Here is a 13,552-nt window from a genome sequence, read left to right on the forward strand (position 1 = left end):
CTCTCTGCACTCCTGAGCCCACAGCCCACCCTCCCTGCTTTCCCGTTGCCTAATGGATTAACCTCTTGCAAAGGCTGGTGTGTTTGGTGAGTTCTCTGAGAGATCTGGGCATCGTGTGAGCTGCTGAAGCATGCAACACCCTGCCCCCTGCTGCAGGAGGAAACAGTGGCACAGCAGTTCTAACTTTGATGTGGTGAGGTGTGGTCTTTCCCGGCTTTAACACCTGCTGGGGGGACCTTTCCCCTGACCTTTGGAGAATGACTACCTGGTGTCTATGCCTGGGAACTCTCAGCTCCCCTCCTGCAATTTGGAGAGAGACAGGCCTAGCCTCAGCGACCCACACTGGGAAGGTCGCCCAGTGGCGACCAGGAACCAACCAGCCTCCTCATGGATGACGGCTGCATTTTATCTCGTACACAGCCTGACTCTGGTGGGGGAAGGACTGCAGCTTCTTTGAACTTGTTAGCTGAGAGTTGCCTGCACTGCAGGATGAGTTCAATTGGAACACTTGGTCAAAACTTTCTGCAGATTCTTTTTTTTTTTTTTTTTTTGAGACAGAGTCTTACTTTGTCACCCTCGGTAGAGTGCCAGTGTGTCATAGCTCACAGCAACCTCAAACTCTTGGACTCAAGCGATTCTCTAGCCTCAGCCTCTTGAGTAGCTGGGACTACAGTCACTTACCTGCCCAGCTTTTTTAGAGATGAGGTCTCACTCTGGTTCAAGCTGGTCTCAAAATTGTGAGCTCAGGCAATCTACCTGTCTTGGCCTTCCTAGAGTGCTAGGATTACAGGCGTGAGCTACCACACTGGGCCTTCTGAAGATTATTATTCTCTACCTGCCACTGGCTAGGGCTCCAAGTTTGCTCCTAATTTGAATTTGCCTGCATATGGGGGGATAGCACCATGAGGGGATGGGAACAGTGGGTCTATTTGTGAATTCCCCTCCTCTAGCCGTCACTGGCAGGGTGTGCCACAGCTGTTCAAATATTTATACAGCAGAAACTCCAGTGAAATACTGTTGCTCTTTTAAACTGGGTGGAGGACAGACTGACACCAGGACAGAGTCAGTTTGAGCAAGGCAGGCCCTGAAAGACCCTGGCTGCAGCCCTGAAAGGAAGCTTAGCATGGCATGGGAGAAGGGCCACAAGCACAAGCTCCAGCTCATTAGCGAAGGAGTGGTTACCTCCAGTTCCTGGGGCCTACAGATCTCGTCTCACCCTGCCAGTTTTGTTGCCAAATAGGTCTGCACAGTATTCCCTAACAGTCTACAATTACATTATCTCTCAATATATATTTGGGGACAACCTAACATTTCAACTAAAAATTTATGTAGGCCGGGTGCGGTGGCTCCTGCCTGTAATGCTAGCACTCTGGGAGACCGAAGCAGGTAGATTCCTGAACTCACGGGTTTGAGACCAGCCTGAGCCGGAGTGAGACCCAATCTCTAAAAAAGTAGCTGAGTGTTGTGGCAGGCACCTGTAGTCCCAGCTACTTGGGAGGCTGAGGGAAGAGAATCACTTAAGCCCAAGAGTTTGTGGTCACTGTGACCTATGAGGCCACAGCACTCTACTGAGGGTGACAAAGTGAGACTCTGTCTCAAAAAATTAATTAATTAAAATAAAAATAAAAATAACTATATAGTATTAAGGGAAGAAAGTTGAAAATACTCAAGGGGAGGAACCAGTAGAAGTATTCTGGCAACATGAAAAATCAGAGCAGATCAACTCCCCCAAGGGATTACAAGGGAGAGACGGCAGAAAATACCATGTATAGAGAAATTGCTGAAATGTCAGAAATAGAATTCAGAATATGGATGACAAATGAGATGAATAGAATTGAGAAGGTGAGAATAGAAATCCAAAGAATAGTCTAAAAATTGTCTCAAGAAATTAGTGAGTTTAAAAAGATAAAGCCACAAAGGATCAGGACATAATTAGAAAAGATAGAGAGCTTAAGGAAGTAAAAGAGGAGCTTTGAAACACAGTAGAGAATCTCAGTAATAGAGTAGAATATGGAGAAGAAAGAATTTCAGAAATTGAAAAAAAAAAAGGAGAACAAAAACAATATTCCCTAAGAAAGGTAGGAGATTATTCCAAAAGAACAAAGATCCAAATTATAGGGGTTTCTGAAGAAAAAGAGGATGGTCCTAAAAGCACTGATGTTCTGCTTTAAGACATCATGGTGGAGAATTTCCCAAGCATTGTGAGAGAGGAAGGAATTCAGATATTAGATAGTTTCAGAACCCCAGCAGGACTCAGTCTAAACAAAGTATCTCCTAGACACATTGTAATTAACTTTGCCAAAGTCAATATGAAAGAGAAAATCCTTCAAGCAGCCAAGAATAAGAAGAGTCTTCCTGAGAAGAGGAAAGTATCAGGATCACCGCCGATCTTTCAGCTGAAACTTTTCAAGCCAGAAAAGGATGGTCATTAGCCTTTAACCATCTTAAACAAAACAATTTCCAGCCCAGGATCCTTTATCCTGCTAAACTGAGTTTCATTTCTGATGGAAAAATAAAATATTTTACTGACAGACAAATGTTGATGAAATTTGCTATAACCATAAGAAGTACTCAGACCCATGGCTCGGCGCCTGTAGCTCAGCAGCTAGGGCACCAGCCATATACACCAGAGAGGGCGGGCTCAAATCCAGCCCAGGCCTGCCAAACAACAATGAGAACTAGAACCAAAAAATAGCCAGGTGTTGTGGTGGGTGTCTGTAGTGCCAACTGCTTGGGAGGCTGAAGCAAGAGAATCACTTAAGCCCAAGAGTTTGAAGTTGCTGTGAGCTGTGACTCCACAGCACTCTACCCAGGGCAACATAGTGAGACTCTGTCTAAAAAAAAAAGAAGTACTCAGACCTATTCTTCATAATGACCAGCATGATGGTCTATCACCAAAGTAAAGATACCCAGAAATTAAAGAACAAAGCCTAGCTTCCACAATCTTGAAGGGACTCTAGAGCTTCACAAAACAAGATAAACAAAATTCCACCATATTCATTGTATCTCTCAGTAAACGTGAATGGTTTGAATTTCCTACTTTGGCCGATTGGATATAAAAGCCCAAGCCTAGTATCTGCTGTCTCCAAGAAACACACCTAACCTCTAGGTATAAAATAAGAGTCAGAGTGAAGGGATGGAAAACAATAATCCAGGCAAATGGAAATCAGAAAAAAAGCAGGGGTTGCAGTCTTATTTGCAGATACAATTAAACCAATAAAAATAAGGAAAGGCAAGGATGGACCCTACATACTAGTTAAGGGAAGCATACAACGTGAAGAGATTTCAATCATCAGCATTTATACACCCAACCTAAATGCTCCTCAATACATAAAACAAACCCTAACGGATCTGAATAATACGCATCTACCTGCACGAAGGCATGGAAACTATATAACCTTATGCTGAAAAACAACTGAGTTAAGGACGAGATTAAGAAAGAAATCATTATATATCTTTAACAAAAAAATAATGAAGCTATAAGAGGGAAATTTACAGCATTAGATGCCTTCGTCAAGAATATAGAAAGATGACTTGGTGCCTGTAGCTCAGTGGCTAGGGAGCCAGCCACATACACTTGGGCTGGTAAGTTTAAACCCAGCCTAGGGCCTGCTAAACAACAGTGACAACTACACACAAAAAAAAATAGCTGGGCATTGTGGCAGGCACCTATAGTCCCAGCTACTTGGGAAGCTGAGGCAAGAGGATCACTTAAGCCCAAGAGTTGGAGGTTGCTGTGAGCTGTGATGCCATAGCACTCTATAGAGGGTGACATAGTGAGACTCTGTCTCAAAAAAAAGCATACAGAAAGAGAGCAAGTCAGCAACCTAGTGGGCTGTCTCAGGCAACTGGAAAAGGAAGAACAATCCAGCAGAAAAAAAGAAATAACCAAAATTAGAGCAGAATTAAATAATATCAAGAACACAAGAATCATTCAGAAGACAAGCAAAACAAAATGTTGATTCTTTGAAAATATTAATAAAATCTATAGGCTGGTACCTGTGGCTCAAGCAGCTAAGGTGCCAGCCACATACACCTGAGCTGGCAGGTTTTAATCCAGCCTGGGCCCGCCAAATAACAATGATGCTGCAACCAAAAAAATAGCCGAGCGTTGTGGCAGACACCTATAGTCCCAGCTACTTGGGAGGCTGAGGCAGGAGAATCACTTGAGCCCAGGAGTTGGAGGTTGCTGTGAGCTGTGATGCCACGGCACTCTGCCCAGGGCGACAGCTTGAGGTTCTGTCTCAAAAAAATAAAATCTATAAACTCTTGGCCAGACTAACCAGAAACAGTTAGAAATTTTGAATAGACCTATATCAAGCACTGAAATTGCATCAACAATACAAAATCTTCCAAAAAGGAAATTCCTGGACCAGATGGTTTCACACCAGAATTCTACCAAACTTTCAAAGAGGAGCTACTACCTATTTTGCATAATCTATTCCAAAACATAGAGAAGGAAATAATTTTCCCCAACACATTCTACACATCACCCTGATTCCCAAACCAGGAAAGGACTCAACAAAAAAGAAAAACTGTAGGCCATTATCATTAATGAATATTGATGCAAGAATATTCATTAAGATCCTCGCAAACAGAATACAGTGACACATTAAAAAATACATACATCAGGCGACACCTGTGGCTCAAAGGAGTAGGGCGCCGGCCCCATATGCCAGAGGTGGCAGCTTCAAACCCAGCCCCAGCCAAAAACTTAAAAAAAAAATAATAATAATATATATATATACACACACACACATACACATCAAAGAACAAACAACCCCATTTATTTGTGGGCAAAGACTTGAACAGAAACCTCTCTGAAGATGACAGGTGCATGGCCTACAAACACATGAAAAAATGCTCGTCTTCTTTAATCATCAGAGAAATGCAAATCAAAACCATTTTGAGTACCACCTAACTCCGGTAAGATTAGCCCACATCACAAAATCCCAAAACTACAGATGTTGGCATGGATGTGGAGAAAAAGGAACACTTCTTCACTGCTGATGGGACTGGAAACTAATACAGCCTTTTTGGAAAGAAGTATGGAGAATTCTCAAAGAACTAAAAGTTGACCTACTGCTTGAACCTGCAATATCATTACTAGGTATCTACTCAGATGAACAAAAATCATTTTACAACAAAGACATTTGCACCAGAATGTTGATTGCAGCCCAATTCACAAGTCGTGGAAGCAGCCTAAATGCCCATCGACTCGTGAATGGATAAACAAATTGTGGTAACCACTTTGATGTAAGCATTCCAAATTGTATATAAAATAAGTATATTATACCCCATAAATGCATTAATGTACACAATTATGATTTAATATAAAAAATTGTATATGTATACCAAGCGTCCTCAAACTTTTTAAACAGGAGGTCAATTCACTGTCCCTCAGACTGTTGGAGGGCCGGACTATAGTTTAAAAAAAAAACTGTGAACAAATTCCTATGCACACTGCACATACCTTATTTTGAAGTAAAAAAACAAAACGGGAACAAATACAATCACACCACCTCATGTGGCCCATGGGCTGCAGTTTGAGGACCCCTGATTGTATGCTATGCAGCCATAAAAAAGAGGGAGACTTTGAATCTTTTAGGTTTACCTGGCTGGATCTGGAACATATTCTTCTTAGTAAAGTGTCTCAAGAATGGGGGAAAAGTATCCAAATCTGGAGACATCACGTTACCAGACTTCAGGTTATACTACAATTCTATAGTGATCAAAACAACATGCTACTAGCACAAAAATGGAGACATAGAGCTATGGAATAGAATAGAGAACCTAGAGATGAACCCAGCCACATATTGCCATCTGATCTTTGACAAGCCAAACAAAAGCATGCACTGGAGAAAAGAATCCCTATTTAATAAATGGTGCTGGGGAGAACTGGTTAGCCACTTGTAGAAGACTAAAAATGGACCCACACCTCTCACCATTCACTGACAAAAATTGACTCTTTCTGGGTGAAATATTTAAATTTAAAACACGAAACAATAAAAATTCCAGATGAGAGGGTGGGGAAAACGCTTGACAAAATCGAAGAAGACCCCTTTGGCAATTGCAGCAACACCAAAAATAAATAAATGGGATTTGATCAAGCTAAAAAGCTCTGCACAGCTAAGGGTACCACAGTTAAAGCAAACAGTCTTCAGAATGGGAGATGATTTTTGCATGTTATGAATCTGACAAAGGTCTGATAACTAGAATCTACAGAGAACTCAATCAAGAAAAGAATAAACAACCCTATTTATAAGTGGGCAAGAGACTTGAACAGAAACTTCTCTGAAGATGAGGGATGAATTGCCAACAAACACATGAAAAAGTGCTCATGTCCCTAATTATCAGAGAAATGCAAATCAGAACCACTCTGAGATACCACCTAGCTCTGGAGTCCATCCACATCACAAAATCCCAAGTCTGCTGATGATAGCATGGATGTGGAGAGATGGGAACACTTTGGTACTGCTGGTGAGATCTTAAAGTAATATAACCTTTATGGAAAGAAGTATGGAGAATTCTCAAAAACCTGAAAGTCGACCTTCCATTAATCCTGCAATCTTATTATTAGATACCTACCTAGAAGAATAAAAATCATTTTTTCACAAAGATATTTGCCCCAGAATGTTAATTGCAGCTTAGTTCACAATTACCAAGTCATGGAAGCAACCCAAGTGCCCATCAACCCCTGTATGCATTAACAAAATGGTATATGTATACCCTGGAGTATTATTCAGCCATAAGAAAAGATGGAGACTTTATACTTTTTGTGTTTACCTGAATGGAGTTGAAACACATTCTTCTTAGTAAAATATCCCCAAAACAGGGAGGAAAGTATCCAATGTACTCAATATTAAACCAATATATAAACAATTACATGCCCACACAAAAGAAAAAACAAAAGTATAGTGTAGCAAAGAGGGGAGGAGAAGAGAAATTGGTGTGATCTCTCCTAATGTACATAATGTGAAGGTGTTCAGCACAACCCCTGGGTGAAGGGCTCAACTACAACTTGAACTTTACTTTAGAATTGAAAACAATGTAACCTAAACATTTGTACCCTAATATTAATCTGAAATTTAAAAAAAAATTAAGCTAAGAGAAAGAAACCACACACAGAGCATCACATATGGTATAACTCTATTTCTGTAAAACGTCCAGGAAAGGTAAATCTAGAAAGACAGAAGGTGAGTATTTGCCCTGGGCCAGAGGTTGGAAACTATAAAAGGACACAAGGAATCTTTCTGGGGTGATAAAACTGTTCTAAAAATAGATTATGGTTTTGTTTGCACAACTCAGTTTACTACAAAATGGTACATTTGAAATGATTGAATTTTAGGGTTTGTCAAAGTTTTTTGTTGTTGTTGTTTGAGACAAGCTGTCTCCCTAGATCAGTGGTTCTCAACCTTCCTAATGCCGCAACCCTTTAATACAGTTCCTGGGGGTCGCAACCCACAGGTTGAGAACCACTGCCCTAGATAGAGTGCTATGAGATCATAGCTCACAGCAAGATCCAACTCCTGTGCTCAAGCCATCCTCTTACCTCAGTTTTTCTATTTTTAGTAGAGACAGGATCTCACTTATGCTCAGACTGGTCTCCAACTCATGAGCTCAAGCTATCCACGTACCTCGCCCTCCCAGAATGCTAGGATTACAGGTGTGAGCCACAGTGCCAGCCTTTTTTTAACATTTTTTTTTTTTTTTTTTTTTGGTTTTTGGCCGGGGCTGGGTTTGAACCCGCCACCTCCGGCATATTTGGGGGAAGGGATATTCTCAATCTTGAACACCATTCTTGAAGAGTTGAAAAAGTATGTTGTGATGGTGGTCAGTAAAGGGAGGGATAAAAAGAAACTAAGAAAAAAAACTACACAAAAAAGGAATGGTTTTCTTACTTTGCTATTTAGATTTCCAGTATAGTAAATGATTTTAACATAGTCCTGATGCTGTAATCACTAGTTATAACATTTAGAATCAATTTGCATACAATGCATAGGAGATCATCTTATTAGCCTTGACAATGTGAAATGAAAAGTGTAGAACATAAAGGTTGAAGGATGAAAAATAATAGGATCTCTAAAAATAGTAGGGCTGTTACAACATTCTGTTTTTTTTTATTAGATCATAACTGTGTACATTACTGCATTTATGGGGCACAATGTGCCAACTCTATATACAATCTAGAATGTTCACATCAAACTGGTCAACATATCATTCACCTCACTTATTCAATTGTGTTTAGAATTCATACTCTTCTGTTAATGTATTTGACATGTACGCTTGCAATATACACAGCAGGTGAGGTCCCACCAATTATCCTCCTCCACCCATCTCCTCCCACCCCTCCCCTTGCCATCTTCCCAAGTAGGGCTGTAGCTGGTAGAGATACAGTTACTTTAGGAAGAGAAAAGGTGGGGATTTGGTCTAAGTGAGTTAAATCCTTATCTAGCATAGCAAAACTAACAGGTAATGTCTACAGTTGGTAAATCAAAAAATAGCAATATTTCTTTAGAAATGTTTAGGGTAGCTCAGTGCCTGTAGCTCAGTGGCTAAAGCGCCAGCCACATACACTGCAACTGGTGGGTTCAAATCCAGCCCAGGCCTGCCAAACAACAATGACAACTACAACTGAAAAATAGCCAGGCATTGTGGCAGGCGCCTCTAGTCCCATCTACTTGGGAGGCCGAGACAAGAGACTCACTTAAGCCCAAGAGTTAGAGGTTGCTGTGAGCTGTGACGCCATAGCACTCTACCCAGGCCAACATAGTGAGGAAAAAAAGAAATGTTTAGGTGACTTTTAGAAGAATGCATTAAAAGTTATTCCCTCTAGGGTACTGGAGAAGACAAGTGGTGGAGAGTGGTGTCAGTAGAAGCCTTTCATAATAAGTCTAGCATAAGTACTTGGTTTTTAAAATTGTATCAATTATTAACAATTAGAGGAAAATATACACGTTTGGAAGATAACGATACCTCATCACCTCTCCCCCAAAAAAGAAATGATATGTCTTGAAATGGTTATGTTTCCTGATGACTGAACCATATCTTGGTCCATGATATATGTTCCCAGAATATTTACTTAACTCCCTGGAGTTTGAAAGTTCTCACATAGTCCGGAAACAGTTTGGTGCCTTCCTAGTCTGTGAAGTTTCAAAGCCTGAGCTCCTGAGTTCTCGGTGCTTGTAAAGGGAAACCAAAAAAGCGTACGTGCTTGCCAGCTATGTGACAGGTACTTACACTGTCTTTGGTAAGGTCAGAATTATCCCCATGAGTCTCAGAGCCTCAGGGGTTTAAATAAGAGAAATAAGGAATGGAGCTATGTTTAAAACAAAGAACAACAAAAATATAATATCTGTGTGTCACCAAAGCCCATGCTCTTGATTTGTGTCAGTTAGGATTATTTCACCTGTAACAGAATATCCAGCTCAGCCTTGCCTCAACAATAAGGACATGTATCAGCTTATATTACTGGAAGTTCAGCAGTCATTAAAGAACCAGTTTCTTGGCGCCTGTGGCTCAAAGGAGTAGTGCACCGACCCCATATGCCGGAGATGGCTGGTTCAAACCCAGCCCTGGCCAAAAACTGTAAAAAAAAAAAAAGAACCAGTTTCTTTCTCTTCTTTCTACAGTTTGGGATTTATCCTGAGGTTAATAGATTCAGTCAGAGAGACTGACTTTCCATGGCTGTCTCCAGGTTACAAGGTATATAATCCTGGAGATTCTTTGAATAAATAATTTGCAATCCTTAGAAATCAAGAAATAGAGACCTTAGAGGATGTTATTCTTTTAGCAGTTGCTCCGTTTGTCTTCTTTTGTATAACCTAGACTACCTGCTCTCTCCCAGGAGCCTCTCTTTTAGGTACAGACATATTTGTTGACTCATGGCCTTCTCTTAGACATAGTATTTAAGAGTACCTAATATTTACTGTCATCTAGGAGATAAAGACTGAGTTCTCATTCTTCTTCCCAAGGGACAGACTCTACCTGGACGAGTCCTTTTTCTGCGTTATGTAGTGCAGACCCTTGAAGATGATTTCCAGCAGATCCTGAGGAGGCAGCGGCAGCACCTGCAGCAGTCCATTGCAAACACTGTGCTGTCCTGTGACAAGCAGCCCCACAATGTCAGGTAATCAGCCACCTGAGCTCTGAGATGACAAGAGGTAGAGATATAGGTGGGCAGCCACTGAAGGACAGAGAATATCAGTTGGACAAGGTTTTCTAGTCACTAGATAGTATAACAGGGATCATTATTAATACTAAGATAATCATAAAAGAACTCTCTCTGCTTGCAGAGTTCTATGGCAGGCCCCTTAGCTTCAGTGATTTTTCTTTTAAGACCATTGACTTCTTTTGTTCTATTTCACTATTGTCCAAACAACCTTGTGAGATCTAAGGAGAAACTTGACTTCTGTAAAATTTTCTTTGGCTTTTATTAACTGAGATTTGTTTCCATCCCCTGATGAGCTCAATATAAATCTCATTTCAAAGCCTGAGCTCCTGAGTTCTCGGTGCTTGTAAAGGGAAACCAAAAAAGCATACGTGCTTTTTTGTCACTACTAGTTTCTGAAAAGTAATATTATGTCATTAGGTCGTGTAGCTGACAGTAAAGTACAATAGATAGTAACCATGTGTTCTTTTTTTGTAAAATTAGTGTCAGAGTTTCTGGAAGCTTTAGAATATGGAACTACTATATGCTTATACCAAAGAGGAGGATTGATTTCTAGGGTGGGGATATCTGGAATTTTTCTCTTGGTACTGCAGCTGGTCCCCAACTTACAATGGTTTGACTTAAAAGTTTTCAACTTTATTATGGTGCAAAAACAATACATATTCAGCAGAAACCATATTTAAATTACCCATACAACCATCTGTCTCTCATTGCAGTATTTAAGTATTACATGATACAGTCAACAAATAGCCAACACTTTATTATAAAATCAGCTTTGTATTAGATGATTTTGCCCAACTAAAGGCTAATGTAAGTACTTTGAGCATGTTTACCTTACGCTATGGTGTATTAAATGTATTTTTACCTTATAATACTTTCTTTTTTTTTCTTTTGCAGTTTTTTTGTTTATTTGTTTTTTTAACCAGGGCCAGGTTTGAACCTGACACCTCTGGCATATGGGGCTGGCATCCTACTCCTTTGAGCCACAGTTGTCACCCTCCTTATAATACTTTCAACTTAGTATGGGTTTATCGGGATGTTACCACACTGTGAGTTGAGGGGCCTCTGAACATCCTGTGCTTTTTTGGAAATGATTCTCACTTCCGTGTACCAGCATCTCTTGGATTAGGGCAGTCTTGAAACTCTTCCACACATATTTACATTCTCACATTTTTTTTTTTTTTTTTTTTTTTTTGGATACAGAGTTTCACTTTGGCACCCTCAGTAGAGTGCTATGGCATCATAGCTCACAATAATGTCAAACTATTGAGCTCCAGTGATCCTCTTGCCTCAGCCTCCCAAGTAGTTGGGATTACGGGCGCCTGCCACAAAGCCCAGCTCTATTTTTTTTTTTTTTTTTTGAGACAGTCTGACTATGTCACCCTAGGTAGAGTGCCCTAGCATCACAGCTCCCAGCAACCTCAAACTCTTGGGCTTAACCAATTCTGTTGCCTCAGCCTCCAAAGTAGCCAGGACTACAGGCACCCACCACAATACCCAACTATTTTCTTGTTGCAGTTGTCCTTGTTGTTTAGCTGACCCAGGCTGGGCTTGAACCCGCCAGCCTCAGTGCATGTGGCTGGTGCTGTAACCAGCACCATAACCACTGTGCTATGGGCGCCGAGCCTCTCACATTTTCTTATATACAGAAGATACCCAAAAACTATATACACATTTTAAGAAAGGAAAAAACTACATTAAAATTGTAATACTTGATATATACACTATGATTACTTTTCCTTCATTCATACTTTTTTATTTCCCCCAGAGTTCATAATTGTCTTGTTTTTAGTTTTATTGCTTTCTCTGTACATATCAGAAATCAACACCAAATTCTGTCCTCTACCAGTCTTCATTGTAAGTGTGAGAGTTCCTTTTACCTCTTTCTAATGTTGGATGACTGACTTGTCCTATGTCTTTTTCTTTCTTGGATTTTACTCCCTCGTTTTAAGTAATCAGCCTCCAGTAGCTTTCTAAAAAAGGTATGTGGGGGTGCGGTGCCTGTGGCTCAAAGGAGTAGGGCGCCGGCCACATATGCCGGAGGTGGTGGGTTCAAACCCAGCCCCTGCCAAAAACTGAAAAAAAAAAGAAAAGTATGTGGGAAGATTTTGAGATCTTCTGTGTCTAAAAATGTCTTTATCTTCCCACACAGTGGTTGATAATGAGGCTGAATATAGATATTTAGTTTTGAAATAATTTTTCCAGAAAACAAGGTAGGGCCTTAAGACTATAATGACCTGGCCAGGCACAGTGGCTCATGCCTGTAATCTTAGCACTCTGGGAGGGCAAGGTGGGAGGATATCTTGAGCTCAAGAGCAGCCTGAGCAAGAGTGAGACCCCATTTCTACTACGAAAAACAAATAGAAAAATTAGCTGGGCATTGCAGCAGTTGCCTATAGTCCCAGCTACTTGGGAGGCTGAGAGAAGATTACTTGAGCCTAGGAGTTTGAGGTTGCTGTGAGCTAAGCTGATGCCACAGCACTCTAGCCTGGGCAACAGAGTGAGACTCTGTCTCAAAAGAAAGAAGATTGAAGGAAATCTTCTATTGTCTTCTAACTCCCAGAATTGCTATTAAGAAGTCATAAAAAAAAAAAAAAAGAAGTCATAAACTATTTTGATAATTTATTCTTTTTATGTGCCTTGTTTTTTTTGTTTTTTGAAGTTCACAAAGTTCTCTTTTTTCCCAGTGGACTTGTGGAAAGTCTGTATTCATCTATTTGTGTGCTGGGCAATTCAGTAGGCCATTTCAGTCTGGAAAAATATTCTTCATTTCTGGTAAATAGGATTTTTCTTTTTCTTTCTTTTTGCGTGTGTGTGTATGTGTGTGTTGGTTTTTGGTTTTTGTTGATTGGTTTTTTTATTTTTTTATTTTTTTGAGACAGAGTCTCACTCTATTGCCCAGGCGAGAGTGCCATTGCATCAGCCCAGCTCACAGTAACCTCAAATTCTTCGGTTCAAACAATCCTCCTGCCTCAGGCTCCCCAATAGCTGGGACTACAGGCACCTACCACAATGCCCAGCTCATTTTTCAGTTTTCAGTAGAGACTCTTGCTCAGGCTGGTCTCAAACTCCTGAGCTCAAACAACCTTCCCACCTTGGCCTCCCAGAATGCTAGGTTACAGGTGTGGGCCATCATGCCCAGCCAGCATTTTTCATTTTTGTTATCATGTTTCTTATTTCCAAGAGGTCATATTTTTTTTCTCTGTGTTCCTTATTAAAATTAATAAATAGCATTCTGTTCTTGTTTTCTTCTTTCCTGGATCTTTATCATCTCATATCTTTGCTGATTTTCATTTTTATTTGTTTTCTAATTATCTGCATAATATCTGTTTTCTCCAAGTTGCCTTTTTTTAGAGGCAGAGTCTCACTATATTGTCTAGG

The 13,552-nt window shown here is 40.5% G+C and overlaps 1 protein-coding gene across 1 annotated transcript in view; it reads left to right on the plus strand.

Annotated features, from left to right (window-relative positions):
- The window catches only part of SIMC1 (SUMO interacting motifs containing 1), a 95,317-nt gene that overhangs the window by 48,619 nt on the left and 33,146 nt on the right, over nt 1–13,552 (plus strand). Inside the window, exon 5 of the mRNA XM_053567256.1 lies at nt 9,975–10,129. Coding sequence (XP_053423231.1) covers nt 9,975–10,129 — 155 coding nt within the window. The remainder of the gene's footprint in view (nt 1–9,974; nt 10,130–13,552) is intronic.

This window comes from Nycticebus coucang, chromosome 17 (assembly GCF_027406575.1).
Source record: "Nycticebus coucang isolate mNycCou1 chromosome 17, mNycCou1.pri, whole genome shotgun sequence".
Taxonomy (NCBI): Eukaryota; Metazoa; Chordata; class Mammalia; order Primates; family Lorisidae; genus Nycticebus; species Nycticebus coucang.